This window comes from Crotalus tigris, unplaced genomic scaffold (assembly GCF_016545835.1).
Source record: "Crotalus tigris isolate CLP2741 ecotype Arizona unplaced genomic scaffold, ASM1654583v1 scf7180000017916.3911339, whole genome shotgun sequence".
In the NCBI taxonomy this organism is placed as follows: Eukaryota; Metazoa; Chordata; class Lepidosauria; order Squamata; family Viperidae; genus Crotalus; species Crotalus tigris.
The window spans coordinates 2,660,001-2,680,403 of NW_024096718.1; the positions used below are offsets into that span (position 1 = coordinate 2,660,001).

Genomic DNA, 20,403 nt, shown 5'->3' on the forward strand with positions numbered 1-20,403 from the left:
CAAGCCAAAGAGACCTCCTCCTTCTCCCCCACCTGCAATTACACTCAAAGACTTACAAGAAGCTTTAAAAAAAGAATGCTTTGGACATTAAAGAGGAGGTGGCTGATCTTTTGGATTGTAAAATAGCATCAGAGAGGGCTGTTATGGCAGAATTATTGGAGGCAAAATATAAAGAAATGAGGGAAGATATAATTTTAGCATTTCAAGCTTTAGCTATGCATATTGAGAGAATTGATGATAAATTGGAAGAGGTGACTGAAAATGCAGCAAGACTGGAAAGCAGCGTTAAAGAAGTTGAGAACAAGATAGATATGACACAAGATGAATTAATTATTTCACAGTATAGAGACATGGAATTTGCACTGCGTATTAGAGGGATGAAAGAAAACCAGCAAGAAGACCTGAAGGAGGTAATTTCTAAAGATATTGCTTTTAATTTGGGATGGAAACCAGAAGAAATTCGGAATGAGATAGAAAAAATTTTCAGAGTTAATTCATGGGTTGCCACACAAAGAAATCTACCTAGAGATGTGGTTATCTACTTTTCAAGAAGATCTATACATAATGAAATTTTACAGGCTTTTTATAAACAGAAGTTTCAAATTACAGCTCAAGATGTTATGATTTTGAAAGAGATACCTCCAAAAATTTTAAGAAGAAGAAAAGATTTTGCTTTTCTATCTGATGAGTTAAAACCTCATCAAATCCAGTTTAGATGGGAGATTCCAACTGGAATTGCAGTGATTCATGAAGGAAAGCGTTACAGATTAACTACAGTTTCAAAGGCAGAAGAATTCTACAACTTTGTTTTGAAGGCAAGTTCCTCCTTATCTTTACAAGCTAGTAAAATTGAAGAAGAGCAGATAATTGGAGGAGCAACTTCAGTGATTGTTAGAGAAATACAAGGTCAATATGATGTACAGAATTTGGAGATAAAAGAACAAAGGATGACAAGAGCTGCACACAAACATAGAGAGAAGCAGCAGAAGAATAGTGAAACAACAGCAGGTGCTACTACTACAGAGCCTGTGGGAGGAGCAAGACCAAAAAGATCCTCAGCAATTGATCTTCAAGCTATGCTCCAAAGGCTTCAGGTCAGTAAGGATGGCAAAGCTCCTGACATGGAATGTTAACGGATTGAACTCACCGCAGAAAAGGAAAAAAGTTTTTCACTATCTGAAGCAATATAATAATGACATAATATGTTTGCAAGAAACTCATATAACTTAAAAAGATTCTAAATATTTGACTAATTCTCATTTGGGATCACATTTTATGGCTCCAGCTCCAGGGAAAAGGGGGGGGGGGTGTTGTAATTTATGTGAAGAAAAATTTATCCACTGAATTAATAGAATTTGATCCTCAAGGAAGATATGTTTTTATAGATTTACTACTACGAGGCAAGAGATTTCTTATTGTCGGATTATATGCCGCTAATCAACAACAGAATCAATTTTACAAGTTTTTGCATGGAAAAATAACTCAGTTGGATTATAAATCTGTAATTATGATGGGAGATTGGAATGGAGTTCTGGATTCAAGAAAGGGTAAAAAGGGTACTTTTAAAACTTTTACCCAATCTAAATTACCTAAAGCCTTTTTTGATATGAAAGATGAGTTGGAACTTATTGATGTTTGGCGTGAAAGGAATATAAATGACAGAGATTACACTTTTTATTCAGACAGACATCAATCATTTTCAAGGATTGACTTTATTTTAATTTCCAATGATCTTTTCTCCAGGGTGAAGAAGGTTAAGATTTTTCCTAGGACATTGTCGGATCATAGTCTTGTGTGGTTGGAGTTATTTCTTGAAGATGGGAATAGAAGATCCTGGAGATTGAATGAGAATTTGTTGACTCGGGAGGAGTTTGTTCAAAAATGTAAAGAACATTTGAAGGAATTTTTTGTTTTAAACATGAATAAAGGAACATCTATGCCTATGGTGTGGGATGCTAGTAAAGCTTATATGAGGGGTATTTTGATTCATATGAATAATGTTTTTAGGGGTAATTTGACACGAAAACGTAAAGAATTAGAAGAAGAGATTAAAGGTGACAAGCAACAGGGAGAAAGCAGAACTATTTAACTCATTTTTTGCATCTGTCTTTACACAAAGGGAAAAAACAGACCAACCTATCAAAAATAGTGCCATAAAAAACAAAATAGAAACACAAGTTAAGATAGGCAAGAAAATGGTTAGTGAGCACCTGTCCAGCCTAGATGAGTTCAAATCGCCAGGACCAGATGGATTACACCCCAGAGTTCTCAAGGAACTGGCAGATGTGATATCGGAGCCACTGAACTATATTTTTCAAAGATCCTGGAACACAGGGAACTACCAGAGGACTGGAAAAGAGCTGATGTAGTTCCCATCCTCAAAAAAGGAAAAAAAATGGATCCAGGAAATTACAGACCTATCAGCCTGACCTCAATACCTGGGAAGATCCTGGAAAAGATAATCAAACAACGAATCAACGAACACCTAGAGGCAAACAAAGTCATTACTAAAAGCCAACAGGGGTTTGTCCAAAATAGATCATGCCAGACAAATCTTATTGCATTCTTTGACCAAGTGACAAAATTAGTGGATCAGAGGAATGCTGTGGACATAATTTACTTGGACTTCAGTAAAGCATTTGATAAAGTAGATCACAACCTACTACTTGATAAGATAGAAAAATGTGGGGTATACAGAATCACCACCAGATGGATCCGTAGCTGGCTGACCGGCCGTACTCAGCGAGTGGTCCTCAATGGAACTGCATCTATATGGAGGGAAGTGTGTAGTGGGGTGCCCCAGGGCTCTGTTCTGGCCCAGTACTCTTCAACATCTTCATCAACGATTTGGATGAAGGGATAGATGGGGAACTCATCAAATTTGCAGATGACACCAAGCTGGCAGGAATAGCCAACACTCCAGAAGACAGGCTTCAGATACAGAAGGATCTGGACAGACTTGAACACTGGGCACTAACTAACAAAATGAAATTCAATGGTGAAAAAAAGCAAGGTTCTACATTTAGGCAAGAAAAACCAAATGCACAAGTACAGCATAGGTGGCACCATGCTCAATAGTAGTACCTGTGAGAGGGACCTCGGAGTCCTAGTAGACAATCACTTAAATATGAGCCAGCAGTGTGCTGCAGCTGCCAAAAAGGCCACCACAGTGCTAGGCTGCATTAACAGAGGGATAGAATCAAGATCACGTGAAGTATTAATACCACTCTTCAATGCCTTGGTAAGGCCACACTTGGAATACTGCATCCAGTTTTGGTCACACGATGTAAAAAAGATGTTGAGACTCTAGAAAGAGTACAGAGAAGAGAAACAAAGATGATTAGGGGACTGGAGGCTAAAACATATAAGGAACGGTTGCTAGAATTGGGTATGTCTAGTTTAACGAAGAGAAGGACAAGGGGGGGACATGATAGCAGTATTCCAATATCTCAGGGGCTGCCATAAAGAAGAGGGAATTAAGCTATTTTCCAAAGCACTGAAGGCAGGACAAGAAGCAACGGGTGGAAACTAATCAAGGAGAGAAGCAACCTAGAACTAAGGAGAAACTTCCTGACAGTGAGAACAATTAATCAGTGGAACAGCCTGCCTCCAGAAGCAGTAAATGGTCCAACACTGGAGGTTTTTAAGAAGAGACTGGACAGCCATTTGTCCGAAATGGTGTAGGGTTTCCTGCCTGAGCATGGGGTTGGACTAGATGACCTCCAAAGTCCCTTCCAACTTTACTACTATTACTATTACTAACCAAAGAGAGAAGCAACCTAGAACTAAGGAGAAACTTCCTGACAGAACAATTAACCAATGGAACAACCTGCCTCCAGAAACGGTGAATGCTCCAACACTGGAAGTTTTTAAGAAGAAACTGGACAGCCATTTGTCTGAAATGGTATAGGGTTTCCTGCCTGAGCAGGGGGTTGGACTAGATGACCTCCAAGGTCCCTTCCAACTTTATCATTATCATTATTATTAAATTAAAAGAAGAAGCTTTTGTTTTGAATCCGACAGATAATAGGTTAAAGGTTGCTATAAATATGCTTAGGGCACAATTCAACATGTTGATGTCAGATCAGGTGGCGACAAATTTGCATTTTATGAAATATAATACTTTTTGTAATGCAAATAAGCCTGGGAGATGGTTAGCTTATCAATTATGTAAGAAACAGAAAGCAAAAATTATAGAGCTAGTGGAGGTGACAGTATTCCAGCTGAGCTATTCAAAATCTTAAAAGACGATGCAGTAAAAGTGCTACACTCAATTTGCCAGCAAATTTGGAAAACTCAACAGTGGCCACAGGATTGGAAAAGGTCAGTTTACATTCCTTTTTTTTTATTGAAAATTTTTTATTTTTTAAAACATACAATCATTTATAAAAATACAATAAAATTTTAAAATAGAGAACCCCCCCTTACCCTCCCTCCCACCCCCAACCCCCCTCCCTTCACTTCCCAGAGCAGAATACAGGGTTTAAAAAAAAAGAAAATTATAATAATTAAGAAAAAAGAAAAAAAAAGAGAAAAAAAATATCATAATTAACCTTTAACTCCATAACCTATAAAACAATTCTCTATAATATTTGATATTCATTCATAAAATAAATGAAACTTTTTAATTCCATACTTTTTCTGAATATAATCTATCCACCTTCCCCATACAGTAATATATCTTTCTTGTGTATGATCCTTTAAATAAGCAGAAATTTTTGCCATTTCTGCAAAACTAGATACTTTAAATATCCATTCTTCTAAAGTAGGCAAGGAATCTTTCTTCCAATATAAACCTACTAGTAACCTTGCTGCAGTTAATAAATTCAACATCAAAGTAGTTTCTTTTTCATTTAAGTCAACAAAAATACCAAGTAAAAATAGTTGAGGAGTAAACTTTATCTTTTTTCTAAAAATCTTTTGAATGTTCCACCAAATCATAATCCAAAAAGCCTTTACTTTTTTACAGTTCCACCAAATATGAAAGTATGTCGCATCATTATTGCCACATCCCCAACATTTGGGCTGTATGTTGGAATACATACAAGTACATACATTCCAATTCCAAAGAAAGGCAATGTCAAAGAATGTTCAAACTATCGCACCATTGCACTCATTTCACATGCTAGTAAAGTTATGTTTAAAATCCTACAAGCTAGACTCCAGCAGTATGTGGATCGAGAACTACCAGAAGTACAGGCAGGATTTCGAAGAGGCAGAGGAACTAGAGATCAAATTGCCAACATACGCTGGATCATGGAGAAAGCTAGGGAGTTCCAGAAAAACATCTACTTCTGCTTCATTGACTATGCAAAAGCCTTTGATTGTGTGGATCACAACAAATTGTGGCAAGTTCTTAAAGAGATGGGAGTACCAGACCATCTTATTTGTCTCTTGAGAAACCTATATGCGGGTCAAGAAGCAACAGTGAGAACTGGACACGGAACCACTGATTGGTTCAAAATTAGAAAAGGAGTCCGGCAAGGCTGTATACTGTCGCCCTGCCTATTTAACTTATATGCAGAGCACATCATGAGAAAGGCAGGGCTAGATGAAACAAAAGTTGGAATTAAGATTGCCGGGAGAAATATCAACAACCTAAGATATGCAGATGATACCACTCTAATGGCAGAAAGTGAAGAGGAACTAAAGAGCCTCTTGATGCGGGTGAAGAAGGAGAGTGCAAAAGTTGGCTTGAAACTCAACATTAAGAAAACCAAAATCATGGCATCCGGCCCTCTCAATTCCTGGCAAATAGATGGGGAAGAAATGGAGGTAGTGACAGATTTTATTTTTCTGGGCTCCAAGATCACCTCAGATGGGGACTGCAGCCAAGAAATTAAAAGACGCTTGCTCCTGGGGAGGAAAGCTATGGCAAATCTAGACAGCATACTAAAAAGCAGAGACATCACCCTGCCAACAAAAGTGCGTATAGTCCAGGCCATGGTTTTCCCAGTTGCAATGTATGGCTGTGAAAGTTGGACCATAAGAAAGGCTGAGCGCCAAAGAATTGAGGCCTTTGAACTATGGTGCTGGAGAAGACTCCTGCGAGTCCCTTGGACTGCAAGGCGTTCAAACCGGTCAGTCCTAGAAGAGATCAACCCCGACTGCTCTTTAGAAGGCCAGATCCTGAAGTTGAAACTCAAATACTTTGGCCACCTAATGAGAAGGAAGGACTCACTGGAGAAGGGCCTAATGCTGGGAAAGATTGAGGGCAATAGAAGAAGGGGACGACAGAGAATGAGATGGCTGGATGGAATCACTGAAGCAGTAGGTGTGAACTTAAATGGACTCCAGAAGATGGTAGAGGACAGGAAGACCTGGAGGAACATTGTCCATGGGGTCGCGATAGGTCGGACACGACTTCGCAATTAACAACAACAACAACAACAATTACTTTCCTCTTTTCCATCCTTATTAAGCAGACAGAGGTGGCACAGCAGTTAGAGTGTAGTACTGCAGGCCACTTTAGCTGACTGTGTTCAGCAGGTCAGCGGTTCAAATCTCACCGGCTCAAGGTTGACTCAGCCTTCCATCCTTCCGGGGTAGGTAAAATGAGGACCCAGATTGTTGGGGGCAATATAATATATATATATATATACATTGCTTACTGGTGTACACCGCTTAGAGAGTGCTTGCACTTAAAGCGGTATATAAGTCTCATAAATAAATAAATAAATAAATAAATAAATAAATAAATAAATAAATAAAGTAAAATTGTATGTAATAACAGAAGTATTAAGTAAAAAGTCAGAAGGGGTCTAGGAACATTTTTTCAGATTACAAATTTTATTTAAAGACATAAATTTTATGGCCTACAGATCACTTAATTACCAGAGGCATAGACTAACATAGCTCTCCTTCTTTCATGTCTACAATTACAGATATTGAGTAGTTTTTGACATTATCTCTCCAAAATGGTTTGTCTGACATTGTTTTTAGTTATGGTTCCAGTATTGGATGATGGACTTTTTTCCTTATGTGGTTTTAATGCGCATGTGTATGTTTTCAATATTGTACTGCTTATATTTTAATATTGACATTTGTTACTGTGGGAAGTCAGCCCCCCAGAGAAGGAATTATTAAAAGGGCAGAACAATATATTTCCTCAAAGGATCTTAAAGAGGCAGAAAAGCATGCCCAGTTTTTCTTAATAGCCCCAAGTCTCCCTCCCCCAAGCAGAAACCAGCTATGTAGAAATGCAGATGTAAAGGAAAGTTGGAGGCCCCCAGCTAGAAGATTTAGAAGACAAAGACACCTAAAATCTACACACCCCACCCAAACTCTAAGACAGGACATAATAGGATTAATCCACAGATGCCAAAGGGACATACCCAGACACAGGAAATACAAAGCCTTAAACAGGAACAGGAAACAACCTCAAGAGCCCCAGAGGGTATAAAAACCCACTCCCTACATATACTCTCTCTCTTTTCTTCCAGAGCCATCTTTCTGTCTGGCTCTCCTCTTCAATAAACTGCAACCTTCTTTCTAAAGCAGTTGCCATGTTTTTTATTCCCGGCTTGAACCACGATGAAGACTTTTCTTTCAACATTACTTTAAATGTTTAATTTTATTTACAAAATATTAATAGACTAAGCATTGTCCAAGGAATTAAAATTGTTACAATCAATTGATTATTGTTAGCTAGTCTGAGAATACAAATGAAATAGACAGATATGCACCTTTTAAAGCAGTTGTGAGCATTGCAATAATCATTGTGATGGGTCCTTGGTGCTCTCTGAGCTTGGTTATTTTCTTGCAAATGTTTCATTACCCAAACTAGGTAACATCATCAGTGCTAGTAAAAGTGGGGTTTGCCTCAATTTATATTCTAGTGGCTTCAGTGGTGGAATTCAAATATGTGAACAACTGGTTCTCTGTGTGGATGCTGCTTCTGGAAGTCCATTCTGGGCCTGGGCAACAAAAAATTAGCTACTGGTTCTGCCGAAGTGGTGCGAACTGGCTGAATCTCACCACTGAGTGGCTTGTTCTATCAGTGTGGATAGGAGTGGTCTTCTTGGAGGTTTTTTGGTTGGGCTGTTTATTATTATTAGCTTGCTTGGCAGTTCTTTGATTGGGATATTGTTTGCTTCTTGATTGTTGGTCTGATGTTACTCTTGGATGTTAATCAATGCTCATCTGGGTGTTGATTCTGGTAGGGATGTGTTTCGGTTTTTTGGGATTATTGTCTCTTTTGCATGGTATGTAGATGTTGTTTATCTCTGTGACTATTGATGGCCCTAATTTATCTAAGCATTACGTTGTAATTACATTTATTTTCCACAAAAATATTATTCTTTGGTTACTGCTGAGGTATATGCAGCATTACAGTCAAAGGAAGCTGAAATGACCTGCATATGCTTTTCAAGATTAACAGTACTTGTTATGCTTGTGTATAATCATCATGACATATGTCAAATCTGATTACTTTGATGAAAATACTTGGCCTTTTGCTGCCTCAACTGGAAGTATCTCCATATTCTGTAATGGCTAATACAATATGTAGAATTATCAATCATCCTTGAATTGGTTAGAATTTTATTTTTAGAAAGTTATAGAACTTTTTTAAGGTAATGTATGTCAGCAAGTAATGGAAAACCACGATCTGATTCCCTTTGTATAAGATTTATTTATAGACCAGAACATTAATTTGCAACATCTAAGTTCTATGATTTTGAAACTATTTGAACATCTCATAAACATAATGAAATAGTAAAAATGAATTTTTTCTTCTCTATTGATCCTTTTATTCCATAAATTAATAGTAACCTAATGTTTGGCGACTGTTATTTTTTCAGTCAATCAATTAGTTCTCTTTATTTTCCCAAGATTGATGCTTTATTCCATAGTTACTCAGTTCTGTCTTATTGGGCCTCATCCATTATTTAGCAGCAGGATGTTCCAGGGTTCAGGAGAGTCTAATTTTCTGGAAGAATTATCGTTATGATAGCATCATCTATCTATGGGCCAGTGAACTCGTTCCAGGTTTTTACTTCAGTGAATGGAAGTTCATAATGTGGTTGAATGTTTAATAATATCTAGTTCTGTCTACTTTATTTCAGAATCTAGATGTAATTCCAAAGCTTTAAATCATGTGTGTTCAAGAATACAAAAATTTCCATCTGAATTTGTCATTTCTTAATTTTCTCCTGGAATGTCATTTTCAGAATCAGAAGAGGTAGTGTTGCTGACATCTATTTCAAAAAGCTGTTTTAGAATATAGAAATATGTTTAGCACATTCCACTTGTAAGATATATCATATAGTAGTAATATTTAAAATAGATCATAAACACAAAAGAAAATTAGCATAGAAAAAATAAAAAATGTAGACATATAGATCAGAGGTATCACATCTATATATCTGCAAAGAGACATATATAAGTAGTTGCTCTCCCAGAACACACACATACTCACACAGACATAATTTACATACACCCACACAACTTCTTCTCTGTCTTATACTCCATATGCACAAAAGCCTTCAGATTTAGTGACGAAAGTGCTGTGTTCTTTGTAGCATTGGTGGTGGCAGCACAGTGATTTACAACCCCTTGAAGAAAGAATGATTTACTAGGGCTTTTCTTTTCTATCTAAGATGTGATCACACTTCATCTCCAGCCATAGCCACACCATGGCTTCTTTTCCCTTTAACAAGCAGAAAGAATGAGTCTTGGGGGCTCTCCCTTCTTTCTTCTCCCACCAAAGCACAGCACAATTGAAGGTGGTACCACAAGAATGGTGGGAAGATCCTCTTCGTCTTCCCCACTGCCTAGCCTTTTCCATCATGTATTTACAGATAGCAGTCAATTACAGTGATTGTCACTGCTGCTACCCATTTCTCACTTTTTCTATCATGGCTTTGTTGGCCGTGTCCACATCCTTCTGCTAAGGTGTGAAGCACCTCTGTGGAGGAAAAGAAATGTCGCTGAACGAAGAGTAAGAAGTCAAATTTATTTCAGCATTGATTTTTCTGATTTACTTAGGAGAAATTTAGATAATGGTACCTAGTTTGTACTCTTTGCACGTTTACATGACCTAGAATGAAATTGTTTATTGAAATACCCACTTGGTAGAATTTTGCAATCTCCTTTGTATGTTTAAAAGAAATGTATAAGAAATCATGTTACATACAGTTGTGTGTTATCTGCGTATAACTAAGGATATGGTGCACAAAACTGCACAAGGCACTTGGCAAAATATGAATATTATAAAATGTGCACATAAAATGTTTACATAAGAAAAATGGCATTTAAATGCATAAAAATATACTTGAAATAAAAAATATAAAACTGAAAAGTTAAGTATCACTAAATTGATCACCAATTGGTCATATGCATTCATTCCTAATTTTAGGCTACAATATAAGTCTGAGACCTGACTTATTAAACATTAACCAGTGTTGCTTATACCTCATAATAGTAATGTTATAGTAATTGAATAACCACATATTTTTCTTCTTTTTTATGAAAAATAATTTAATATCATATCCTGAAGTGTTTTTGCTCAATTTTAAGGGGTTTTCTTCTTTTTTTCTTAAACAGGATGTTTTTCAGGAGACAGTGGACATTTTTTGGCAGTTCATCAGAGGAAGAATTGGAAGCCAATGTTCATTTATCATCATGTGCAAAGTATTGAGAAAAGTTTGGATACCAGTGATCAGAAGAATTATGGGAAAAAATTCCACTTGCCTTCCCATGTAAAAATAGGCAAATTGCACCCTGCAATTATAGTTAACTCAGCATTCTCCAGACCAGCATTTGACCCAAGTCTCAATCTCCTAGCTATGACGGGAGAACATCAGGAAGTGGAAAACCTGCCCATCCCAGCAGCTAATGTGATCACTATGGTAAGTTCCTTTAGTCTTCTAAGGCATTTTATTTTCTTAATCATAGCTCAACTCAGAAATGTTTAGTCCCAACTTTCTGAAATAGCTACTCAGCAGATGCACAAGAATAGTTATTCCTGGAATTCTCAAGCAGTGTAAGAAACATTGTCGGAACATGTATGAATAGTAACAAGTTGAGAAAGCCAACTTTATTGTGCTGTTGGTTTCCAGAATTCTAATGAAAACTTGCTGTGAGGAATATCTTTGAGGAAAGCTAGTCCTGAATTTTCTGCTTCCCCCCCCCCCACACCACCACATAGTTCAGGAACTGGCAACTGATTTATTCTGAAGTCAAAAAAACCTCTCCCAAGTATATAGTGGACATGGTCAAAGATAGAGTGAATGAAATCCAAATTTGGTCCTTTTTATTATTATACGTTTTGGTTGTTAAAAAAACTCATTCCTTACTGCAAAAAGAAAAAAAAAGAAAGAAAGAAAAAAGAAAAGGGAGATGGATGCATTAGGTCCCCAATATGTTTAATGTTTAAAAGAAAAAATTGGTTCCATTTTGGTGGTGCATTCCTGGAGATTCTCAGTTGCTGTATTAAATATTTCAATAAAATAATATAGAACTCTTGTTACTATGGTCCTTGATGAATTGCTTGTGAATGTGAACTAAGGTTTTGCTTGTAGGATAGATATGAGATCCTATCTACCCCATCTTAGCTATCCTAAACAATATCTATTTAGCTTAATATATTTGCATTAATTATACAAATCTCTGTGTCTCAAGAGTAGTGTGAAAGCCCCTTGCCATGGTTTGAATGTTTCCCAGGTGAATTATTTTATATAATTTCTACCTGAAGCCCAAAGTCAGCATATCTCCATTAAATACCTAGCAGGAAACCTGAATTTCTCTTTTTAATGCTTTTGCACAAAACAGTGACTGTGATTAAAACAAGTCCAATCGAGAACCAAATGGGCAATAAGACTGTGAATTATGAACTCAGAGAGGATCATTTAGTAGTGTACACAGTCTTCTATCAGTATATATATGTGGGCCATTGTTCTTTTTGCCTTGCTTCCCTTGGATGGAGATAAACACCATTCCAAGCTTAATTATATGGAGGTCAGCTGTGACCTGGCTAATAGTGCCTCTGGGAAGTCTTAAGAGAACTTTTATCAATGGCGGTTCTCCCATATTCAGGAGAAGCTGTCACCCTTCAGGCACTTTTAATAAATTAGGTTTTGAGAGCTGATTTTTTTCTGTGCCTCAAAAATAACCTCTGTTTAAAGCTTTTATAAAATGAATACACCATTATTCCTGCAAAAGGAGAGCTCTACTATTCACTTCTTTCTCATTCTTTCTGGTTTGGTATTTTTGGGAGAATGGAAATAACTGTTTTTGCTTATCACTGTTTGTTTTTCAGGAACTGTTCATGAAAGAGCTCTTTCCTCCAAGATCTTTTGAAGGATTATATTGTTTTCTATCATTGTCATTGTAGGACAGGGCAGGGAGTGCGCAATCTTGTGATGTCTCACACCCATAGTGGGCAAAGCAAGGTCATAGAGCAAGCAGGACTGCAACATACTTACCAGAGGCTAGAATGTTGTCCCTTCTTCTGTTTGGTGGAGATATACGTGAGGCATATTTTTTTATGTCTTGCTTTTTCAGCCTCTCAAGGGAATGGGAAACTGAAATTCATTATGGTTAGATAAAAGCGTGGGTTGAAAGCTTTTTATTGATCTCTGAGGTTGCCTATTGTTCAATACTATCCATAGAATTGATTATCTTGTATTTCATAGAAAGATTTGTCCAAACATACTTATTTGCATGTGCTTGTATGCATATGTGTAATAGATATTGTGTGTAATCTATATGTGATATATACAGGGCTTTTTTTCTCATAGAACAGCCAGAACGGAATTCCAGCACATTTTTTGGATGGAACCTTGTAGGGTAGGCAAGGAGGGTTGTATGACGTGTGTGAGTTCCGGCACCTTTTTTTTTTTATAGAAAAAAAGCACTGGATATATATACCCAGAGCACATAAACTGCCAGTCTTATGAGCAGGCTTTCAAACCTCGGCATTCCACTCTGATGACGTTGGCAGTTAGCCGACGAAAGCTAAGTTTATCAAACAGTTGTTAGTCTATTAAACAGTTGTTTTTATTTATCCCGGTGTTCGACTATTTCTCTCAATATATATATATATATATATATATATATATATATATATATATATATATATATATATATATATATATATCCTTAATAGTATTAAAAATACGAATCCCGGGTATACACATAATGTGAAATAAAATAAGGTGATCACCAGGATAAAATCATAAACACAAATGTTTAATCTACAAAATCAAGCTTTTGTCAGCCATACTACCAACATCGTCAGGGTATAAAATGCTGGATCCGGGAGTCCGTTTTTCTGTGGCTGGCTGCCTCTGCGCTTTGACCCTAGATCGGGTCATTGGTCCACTCATTAGCATTAGCTGTGTAGTTCTTAAAGGGGCCGTTTCTAAAGTTGTCCTCTCCTCTCCAATTGCTGTTGTTTTCTTTGTGCATTTGCAGGTGCCTGGAGATCCGCTGTTCATCCGCTCCCAGTTGTCTCTCCCCACCACCTTAGCACTTGCTCTGGTCCCACCCCCTTCTGCCAGAGACCCTCAGATCTGTCCTACTCCTGCCTAGGCCCCCACGGGCACCTTTGACGTGAACAATGTAGAGCTGGCCATGCCCACCCAGTAGGCCACACCCACTATCCAAGCCCACCCTGTAGGCCGCATCTACCCTAGCCACACATACGTATGCGTGTGTGTATAAAGATAGTGAGTTTAGGAGATAGATAGATAGATAGATAGATAGATAGATAGATAGATAGATAGACAGACAGACAGACAGACAGACATTGAAAAAAAAAAGAAATCCCTTCTCATCCTTATGTGTGGTGTGCCTCTTCCTCAATCTTGAGTCCTCTATCAGAGCCCTGGGAGTTTGAGAGTTCTGCACAGGATCTTAGTTGTTCCTAGCACTGTACACTTCTAGACAGAGAGGTCGGATGTAATTCCTGGGATCTTTTGGAGCCACTCTCCTTGCTTAGGAGTCACAGCCCTGATTACTCCCTGCATCAGCATTGTGATTGCCCTTGGGGGGCTGGGTGGGTGTGGCTAGGGTGGATGCGGCCTACTGGGTGGGTGTGGATAGAGTGGGTGTGGCCTACTGGGTTGGCGTGGCCAGCTCTACATCATTCGCGTCAATGGTGCCTGTGGAGGCCTGGGCAGGAGTGGGACAGATCTGAGGGTCTCTGGCAGAAGGGAGTGGGACCAGGGCAAGTGCCAAGGCATGGTCCACTGGAGGAGCCTCACTGTTCCTCTCAGGCCATGCAAGGGGGGGGGGTTGGATGGTGCCACGGGCTTCCTGGAGTCCTGGGCAGCAGAGGTCAAATGCCCAGCCTGGCCCTCTAGCACCCATGGCACCAAGCCCAACCCCACTTCCCCAAGGGGGTGCCCAGCTGCACTTACCTCCTCCTCAAGGCTGCTGCTGCTGCTGTGCTTGCTCTCCTTAGCCAGGTTGCTCATGATGGGTACGAGGGCAAAGTCAGAGGGAGGCCCATTCCCTCTCCATAGGAGGGGACCCAGCTTTGAATCCAAAGCTTCCTTAGTAATAGGATGGAAGACCCCCAGGATAGGCCAGGAGGAGAGGGCAAGGGGATGGTGAAAGGGCAGCAGGGCAGGACTTCCCTCAGACCCTCCCTCTCCTTCTTTCCTTCTTTCCTTCCTTCCTAAGTACAGAGTGGTGGGAAAATATTTGAGATGAGGGAGGGAGGAAAACAGGCAAGAAATGCAGCTGGGGAGGTGTCACCCTTCATGAGGAATGAAGAAATGCACCATCACCTGGAAGTGGCCAGCACATGGCCCTCACCTACTTCACATATCTGGCTTGGTGGGCTCTGGGGGAGGGGCTGCCATGAGCAGCGTGAGAATCAATGTTACCTGCGCAATGCCACTCAGCCCCCAGCCTGCCTGGTTTTGGCAGGCAGCAGGGCACTCTCCTCACAGCGCCGAGTGGTTGAGCCAGGCGGTACAAAGCTTGCCAACTTTGCACCTTGCTGCCTGCTGAAACTGGGCAGGCTGGGGGCTAGGCAGCATTGCACTTCTCATCAGATTCGCGCCACCTGACTCAGCTCTTGGCGCTGTGAGGAGAGCACCCTGCTGCCTGCTGAAACTGGGTAAGCTGGGAGCTGGGCAGCCTTGCGTTTCTTTTTGGATTTGCGCTGCCCAGCTCAGCCTCTCGGCACTGTGAGGAGAGCGCCCTGCTGCCTGCTGAAACTCCTCCCCCAAAGCCCATCAAGCCGGATATGTGAAGTAGGCGAAGGCCATTTGCTGGCCACTTCCAGGCGATGGTGCATTACTTCATTCCTCACAAAGGGTGACACCTCTCCAGCATGTGGGACTGGTTCCTCGTTGTTTCCAGACGGTCTTGTGGAGCTAAGACTGAATGCGTTTCAGCATAGATGGCCACCACAAAATTGTACATTTGCTCCTGGCCAGCCTGGGCCAGGGCCAAGGCAGTGGGGGCCGTTCCCTCACTGTTTCCAGGATGGCTTCGTGGGCCACATGAAACCACTTCGTGGGCCGCATCCGGCCCCCGTGCCTTGTGTTTGACATGTCTGTTCTACAACATCTCCAGTTCCTCCTTCAGGCCTGGAACTTCTTCAGTTTCTCATACTCTTTCCTGATATTGCTCTGCTACATCTGTCACCACTGCTGTTTCTGGTTTTTGTTTACTACATCGATATCTGGTTAATTGGCTAGTATCTGCCTGTCTATCTGGATCTGGAAACCCTATAGGATCTTAGCCCTCTTATTTTCTATAACTTTTTGTGGGATTACACATTTCCAGATAATTCACCTTAAGACTTAAGCAGACTTCTCTGGCACTGCATGTTGGGGAATATATGCATCTATTATTCAGGGACTGATGCATAGGCATTCCTTTTATATGTCAGCGAATTTTAACACTCTGGCTAGGGACCCCTCAAACAGCAAAGTACAAAAAAGGAAGCTGGGTCAACCAATCAGCATGCAGAACGCACACCTCTGCAGTTGGAATTTGGGAGGTGTTTGAGTCAGCCTGATTGCAGTCCTCTACAACCTCCACTTACCCATTAACCCCTTCATAGTGTAGGTATGTGGCGATGGCTATGGGCAGTTGTGTCCACCTCTAAATCAGCCTTTCCCTGAGAGGTTTGGTGGGATGGATAACATACATATTGTTCTGAACCCATTGAGAAGAAGGATGGGATGATAAAAGTACAACAGGAGCAACCATAATATATTCTCAATGGGACTTTGAGCCCAAAGGATTTTAATTCACAATCAGTTGCTTTTGCCTACTCAGAACAAAATGTGGTGATTCCAAGGCTGATCCTAGTGCCTATCAAACTGAAGTGGGCAAGAGACAGGAAGAAGGTTTCAGGTGAAGTGAAAGCCCTGGTTTTTGTCTTGAGAGTTATTTCTACATGGTCAACATCAACCCAAGAAAACAATTAGAAAAGATGATAGTTGCTAAAGAATTACATTTCTTGAATTTCTTATGACAGAACAGGGTTGCCTAAAAATATTGTTCTTCTCTCTTGCATAGCCTTTTTTAAGAGAATGAATTCAATTTAGGTTTTGATTTTTTAACAGGAGAAGTGGAGATGGAGGGCAATTGCTGTGATTAAGAGTGAAATTTTTGGTTTTCAAAATAAAGCTTACAGAAGGCAGATCTTCTATGCACTACACTTTCAAAGGCTGAGAGGTCAGTGGGTGTACTTAAGAAAATGAAATTGATTTGTGACTCTAGCAATAAAGGTTTTCTGCAAATGAACAGTCTCAGGATTTAGCCTGAGGGGTTTGTTTAGAGACAGATCCTCTTCCGAAGATTTTTATGGACCCTTGAAAGGTTTCTAATTCAATAACACTTTTATCTAGTATGGCTCATTTGTTTATTTTCCTACTAAATAGCAACCAATAATGCAATTTCAAATTCTTGAAGCATAATTTGATAATATTGAAATTACACATAATATTATATTAATGTTTATATTGTGATTTTTAGATATTACATTAATTTTAACATAAAACACAATGTGCTTTTTTCTAATTTCCTGTATGACTCAGTGTTTTCAGAAATGACTAAACCTAAGCATATGTACTATATACATTCTGATCACACTATCCCCTCTTGTTATAATTTTATGCAACCACAGAAAATGAATAAGTAGTAAATAAATAAAAAGCAAGAATTAAGTCCATTTTAGCTTCTATCAATGGTATTTATTCCTTGAAATGGATCACATACAAACTACCTATCAGTATTTGTAGAGTTTAAACTTCTTTTTTAAGAATTTCTTTGCGTATATATGAGTAGGCTTATGCTTAAGCCACGTATATCTAAAAATATACCAGTCAGCATTCTTAAATATGTGAATTCCCCCCCCCCATTTTAATAAACATTCTACTAGGTATACAAATTCATCTTCTTGCTCTGATTATTTGCTGTTTGAGTAAATGTGTAGACATTTACTTCATTTTCTTATCAAACAAAATTGACTTGGGTTTTAATATATTAATTTTTGATGCATACTTTTCATCATATTATCTAACATTGCAAATTATTATTGCAGATTATTTAGGTTCAATGTCAACAACATAGCATTTAAATGAATATCCATTAGTTTTTGCATTCACTTACTAGCTTTTCTGACAAGTTGCTATGAGAATAAATAGGGGAACAATAATGGCATTGTTACATTCTTCATATTCACATAAAGCAAATTTCATCCACAGCCTTTTTCACTTCACCATTCTAGCAAGCATCCTTTTTTCACATCTTGTATTAGCATAATTCCACAGATTCTATATGGCATTTCATAATATATTATTTTCCTTCTATTCCTCTCAGCTTCCACATTCTCTTTCTTTATGTTCCCTTTCCTTTCTGTTGGAAGACTCTTTTTTCTAATGTTTTTATACTCATACTTTCTCTTTTGCAGTCCAACTTTCAATGTCATTGTTTCACTTATTTCATTTTGTTCCATGTTTTGTTCCATTTATTTTCAAGATCCATTCCAGACACTACCAAAATGTAAGGACCCACTTCTCCTTTGCAGTCCAACTTTCAATGTCATTGTTTCACTTATTTCATTTTGTTCCATGTTTTGTTCCATTTATTTTCAAGATCCATTCCAGACACTACCAAAATGTAAGGACCCACTTCAACCTCACATCTTAAGAAAGCAGAACTCTTGGAGATGATTTCTTCCAATGGGAACTTTTATTAAGAGTAGTTAATAGCAGGCATAATAGACAGGATCTGAGATTTCCTGCACAGAGTGATAGATTAAGGTATCCCCAACTTAGACCATACCCCGTAGTCTGCCCGTCTGATATGGGACAGCCAATCCGCAGGTGTTAAGTCCATCGTGGGAAAAGGGGAAATAACATCGGCCTGTGTCCAGTTCACGTAGCGATGGTCAGCGGCTTCTTCACACCTTCCTCTGAGAGCATAGAAATAAACCAGGCACTGGGTTACATTCCTTATTTCCTCACTTGTTCTAACTGACAGTTTAGGAAGATAAAGTTCAGAGAAAGACATAGGGCAGGAAGCAATTTGTTACATTTTAGCGGGCAAGCGGACATAGAGGCAATAAACGAAGCAAAAGCAATAACCCTTTAGGCACATCCCCCCTCCCCCTTGGGAGTATGGCAGAACCCAGGAAAAGGTGAGATTTGTTTTTAAGTCAGAGGGGATAGATTGAAATGAAATAGGAATGGGTTCTGACACAAAAAATGGTCTGTTCCATATTCAGAATTTCTTATAGTATTATAGTATTTATTATTTTAAAAATACTATAAGGTTAATTTGTAAAAATATAAAGAAAAACAATATATAGTCTTAGGTGCTTTTAGGATAATTCAGAACGCTTTTGTGTCTTAATGAAATTAAGAAATCTCTGTTCCTCATAAGTATCTCTGTTGCTGGACAATTTCAATGATTCCAACATATTAAGATGATAAATAATGACTAAAGTGTTTTAATATTTAAAAATTATACTATTTGGCTTCTGTATATTCAGAAACGGAGAAATTTAGGAATTAATTCACAAGTTCTTTTTTCAGGTTTGCCCATGTAATTTGATTGCCATAACTGAACACATTTCTGGATCATATAACTTATATGTGAGTCACCAAATCATCCATTATTTTAAGCAAGAAGCTTCATCATTTTCCTGAGACTAAATCAGTGCCCATTTGATATGAAATATCATGGCATTTTTTGTAATATCTGCTGATATTTCTCCCTGCAGATGCACAAACTGCTATTTCTATGACATTTTTGCTTCTCTTTTCATAACTCTTTTTCACAATTTAAACAATTGTGCCTTTTTTCTTAGATGTACCACATTAATGGGAATAACTAAAAAGGCTCCTAAGGACATTAGCTTTTGATCATGCTTTCAATACACATGTGTGGAAGAACTGAGAATCCAAGGCATTTTCAAGGATAAATATCAAATTACATGCACCCCATTTTTACCCACAACATAGAGCTATTCAAATGGTGAAAAATAGATATGAGCATACATAGAAAAATAAAGAAAAAGAAATTGAGTAAAAGAGTCTCTTCTACTACTCAAGAATTCTTTTGAAAAGATGGCAGACTTCAAGGCATTTTACTGTTTTTTAGATAATCTATATGCTTTCTTTCATATATGCTAGCTTTCCCTTTTTCATTATTTGTTCTTTTATTCTGATTAAGAAGTTGACTGTTTAATTTTCTGTTCAGTGACCATTGCAGAGGTTACCTACAGGGTCTGTCTAGAAAAGATAGTATGCTTTATGAAATAAATAATAGATTGACACTTTTAAATTTTGTATGGTTCACTGCTAAAAATTTAAATATGTAGATTTATATGTGTTTTTCTGAAATCATGACAAAATCAGTGCTGCTGTACTTGTTATGGAAGTATGAACTCTGAGGACCACTGTGGGATTATTTGCTATAAACGTTTAGGGCTCAGAGCTTGCCTTTGATAATGGGCATGATTTCTTCCATTCAGAATCAGGGATGTTCATTTCAAGGTTTGGGGTCTGGTCTGATTTATTCATTTCAATTGAGGATATTTGTAGCAGATTCATATGCACGTGCCTTATCAAAGCCAAATCATATTATAGGAGATTTCTTGTTTCCCATACCTTCTCTCCAGCAATAAATCCAACTGCACCCAAAAATCCAACAATGGAATGCTAATAATGGCATTCATATAATTATTTCACAAATATAACTGCTGAGCCGAGGTGGCGCAGCAGTTAGAGTGCAGTACTGCAGGCCACTTTAGCTGACTGTGTTCAGCAGGTCAGCGGTTCAAATCTCACTGGCTCAAGGTTGACTCAGCCTTCCATCCTTCTGGGGTAGGTAAAATGAGGACCCAGATTGTTGGGGGCAATGTAAATATATATATATACATTGCTTACTGGTGTACACCACTTAGAGAGTGCTTGCACTTAAAGTAGT

At 38.5% G+C, this 20,403-nt stretch overlaps 1 protein-coding gene across 1 annotated transcript in view; it reads left to right on the forward strand.

The window, feature by feature from the left end:
• PTPRR (protein tyrosine phosphatase receptor type R) overlaps positions 1 to 20,403 on the forward strand; it is a 109,091-nt gene that overhangs the window by 10,561 nt on the left and 78,127 nt on the right. Inside the window, exon 2 of the mRNA XM_039344480.1 lies at positions 10,546 to 10,850. Within this exon, the coding sequence (XP_039200414.1) occupies positions 10,546 to 10,850 (305 nt within the window). The remainder of the gene's footprint in view (positions 1 to 10,545; positions 10,851 to 20,403) is intronic.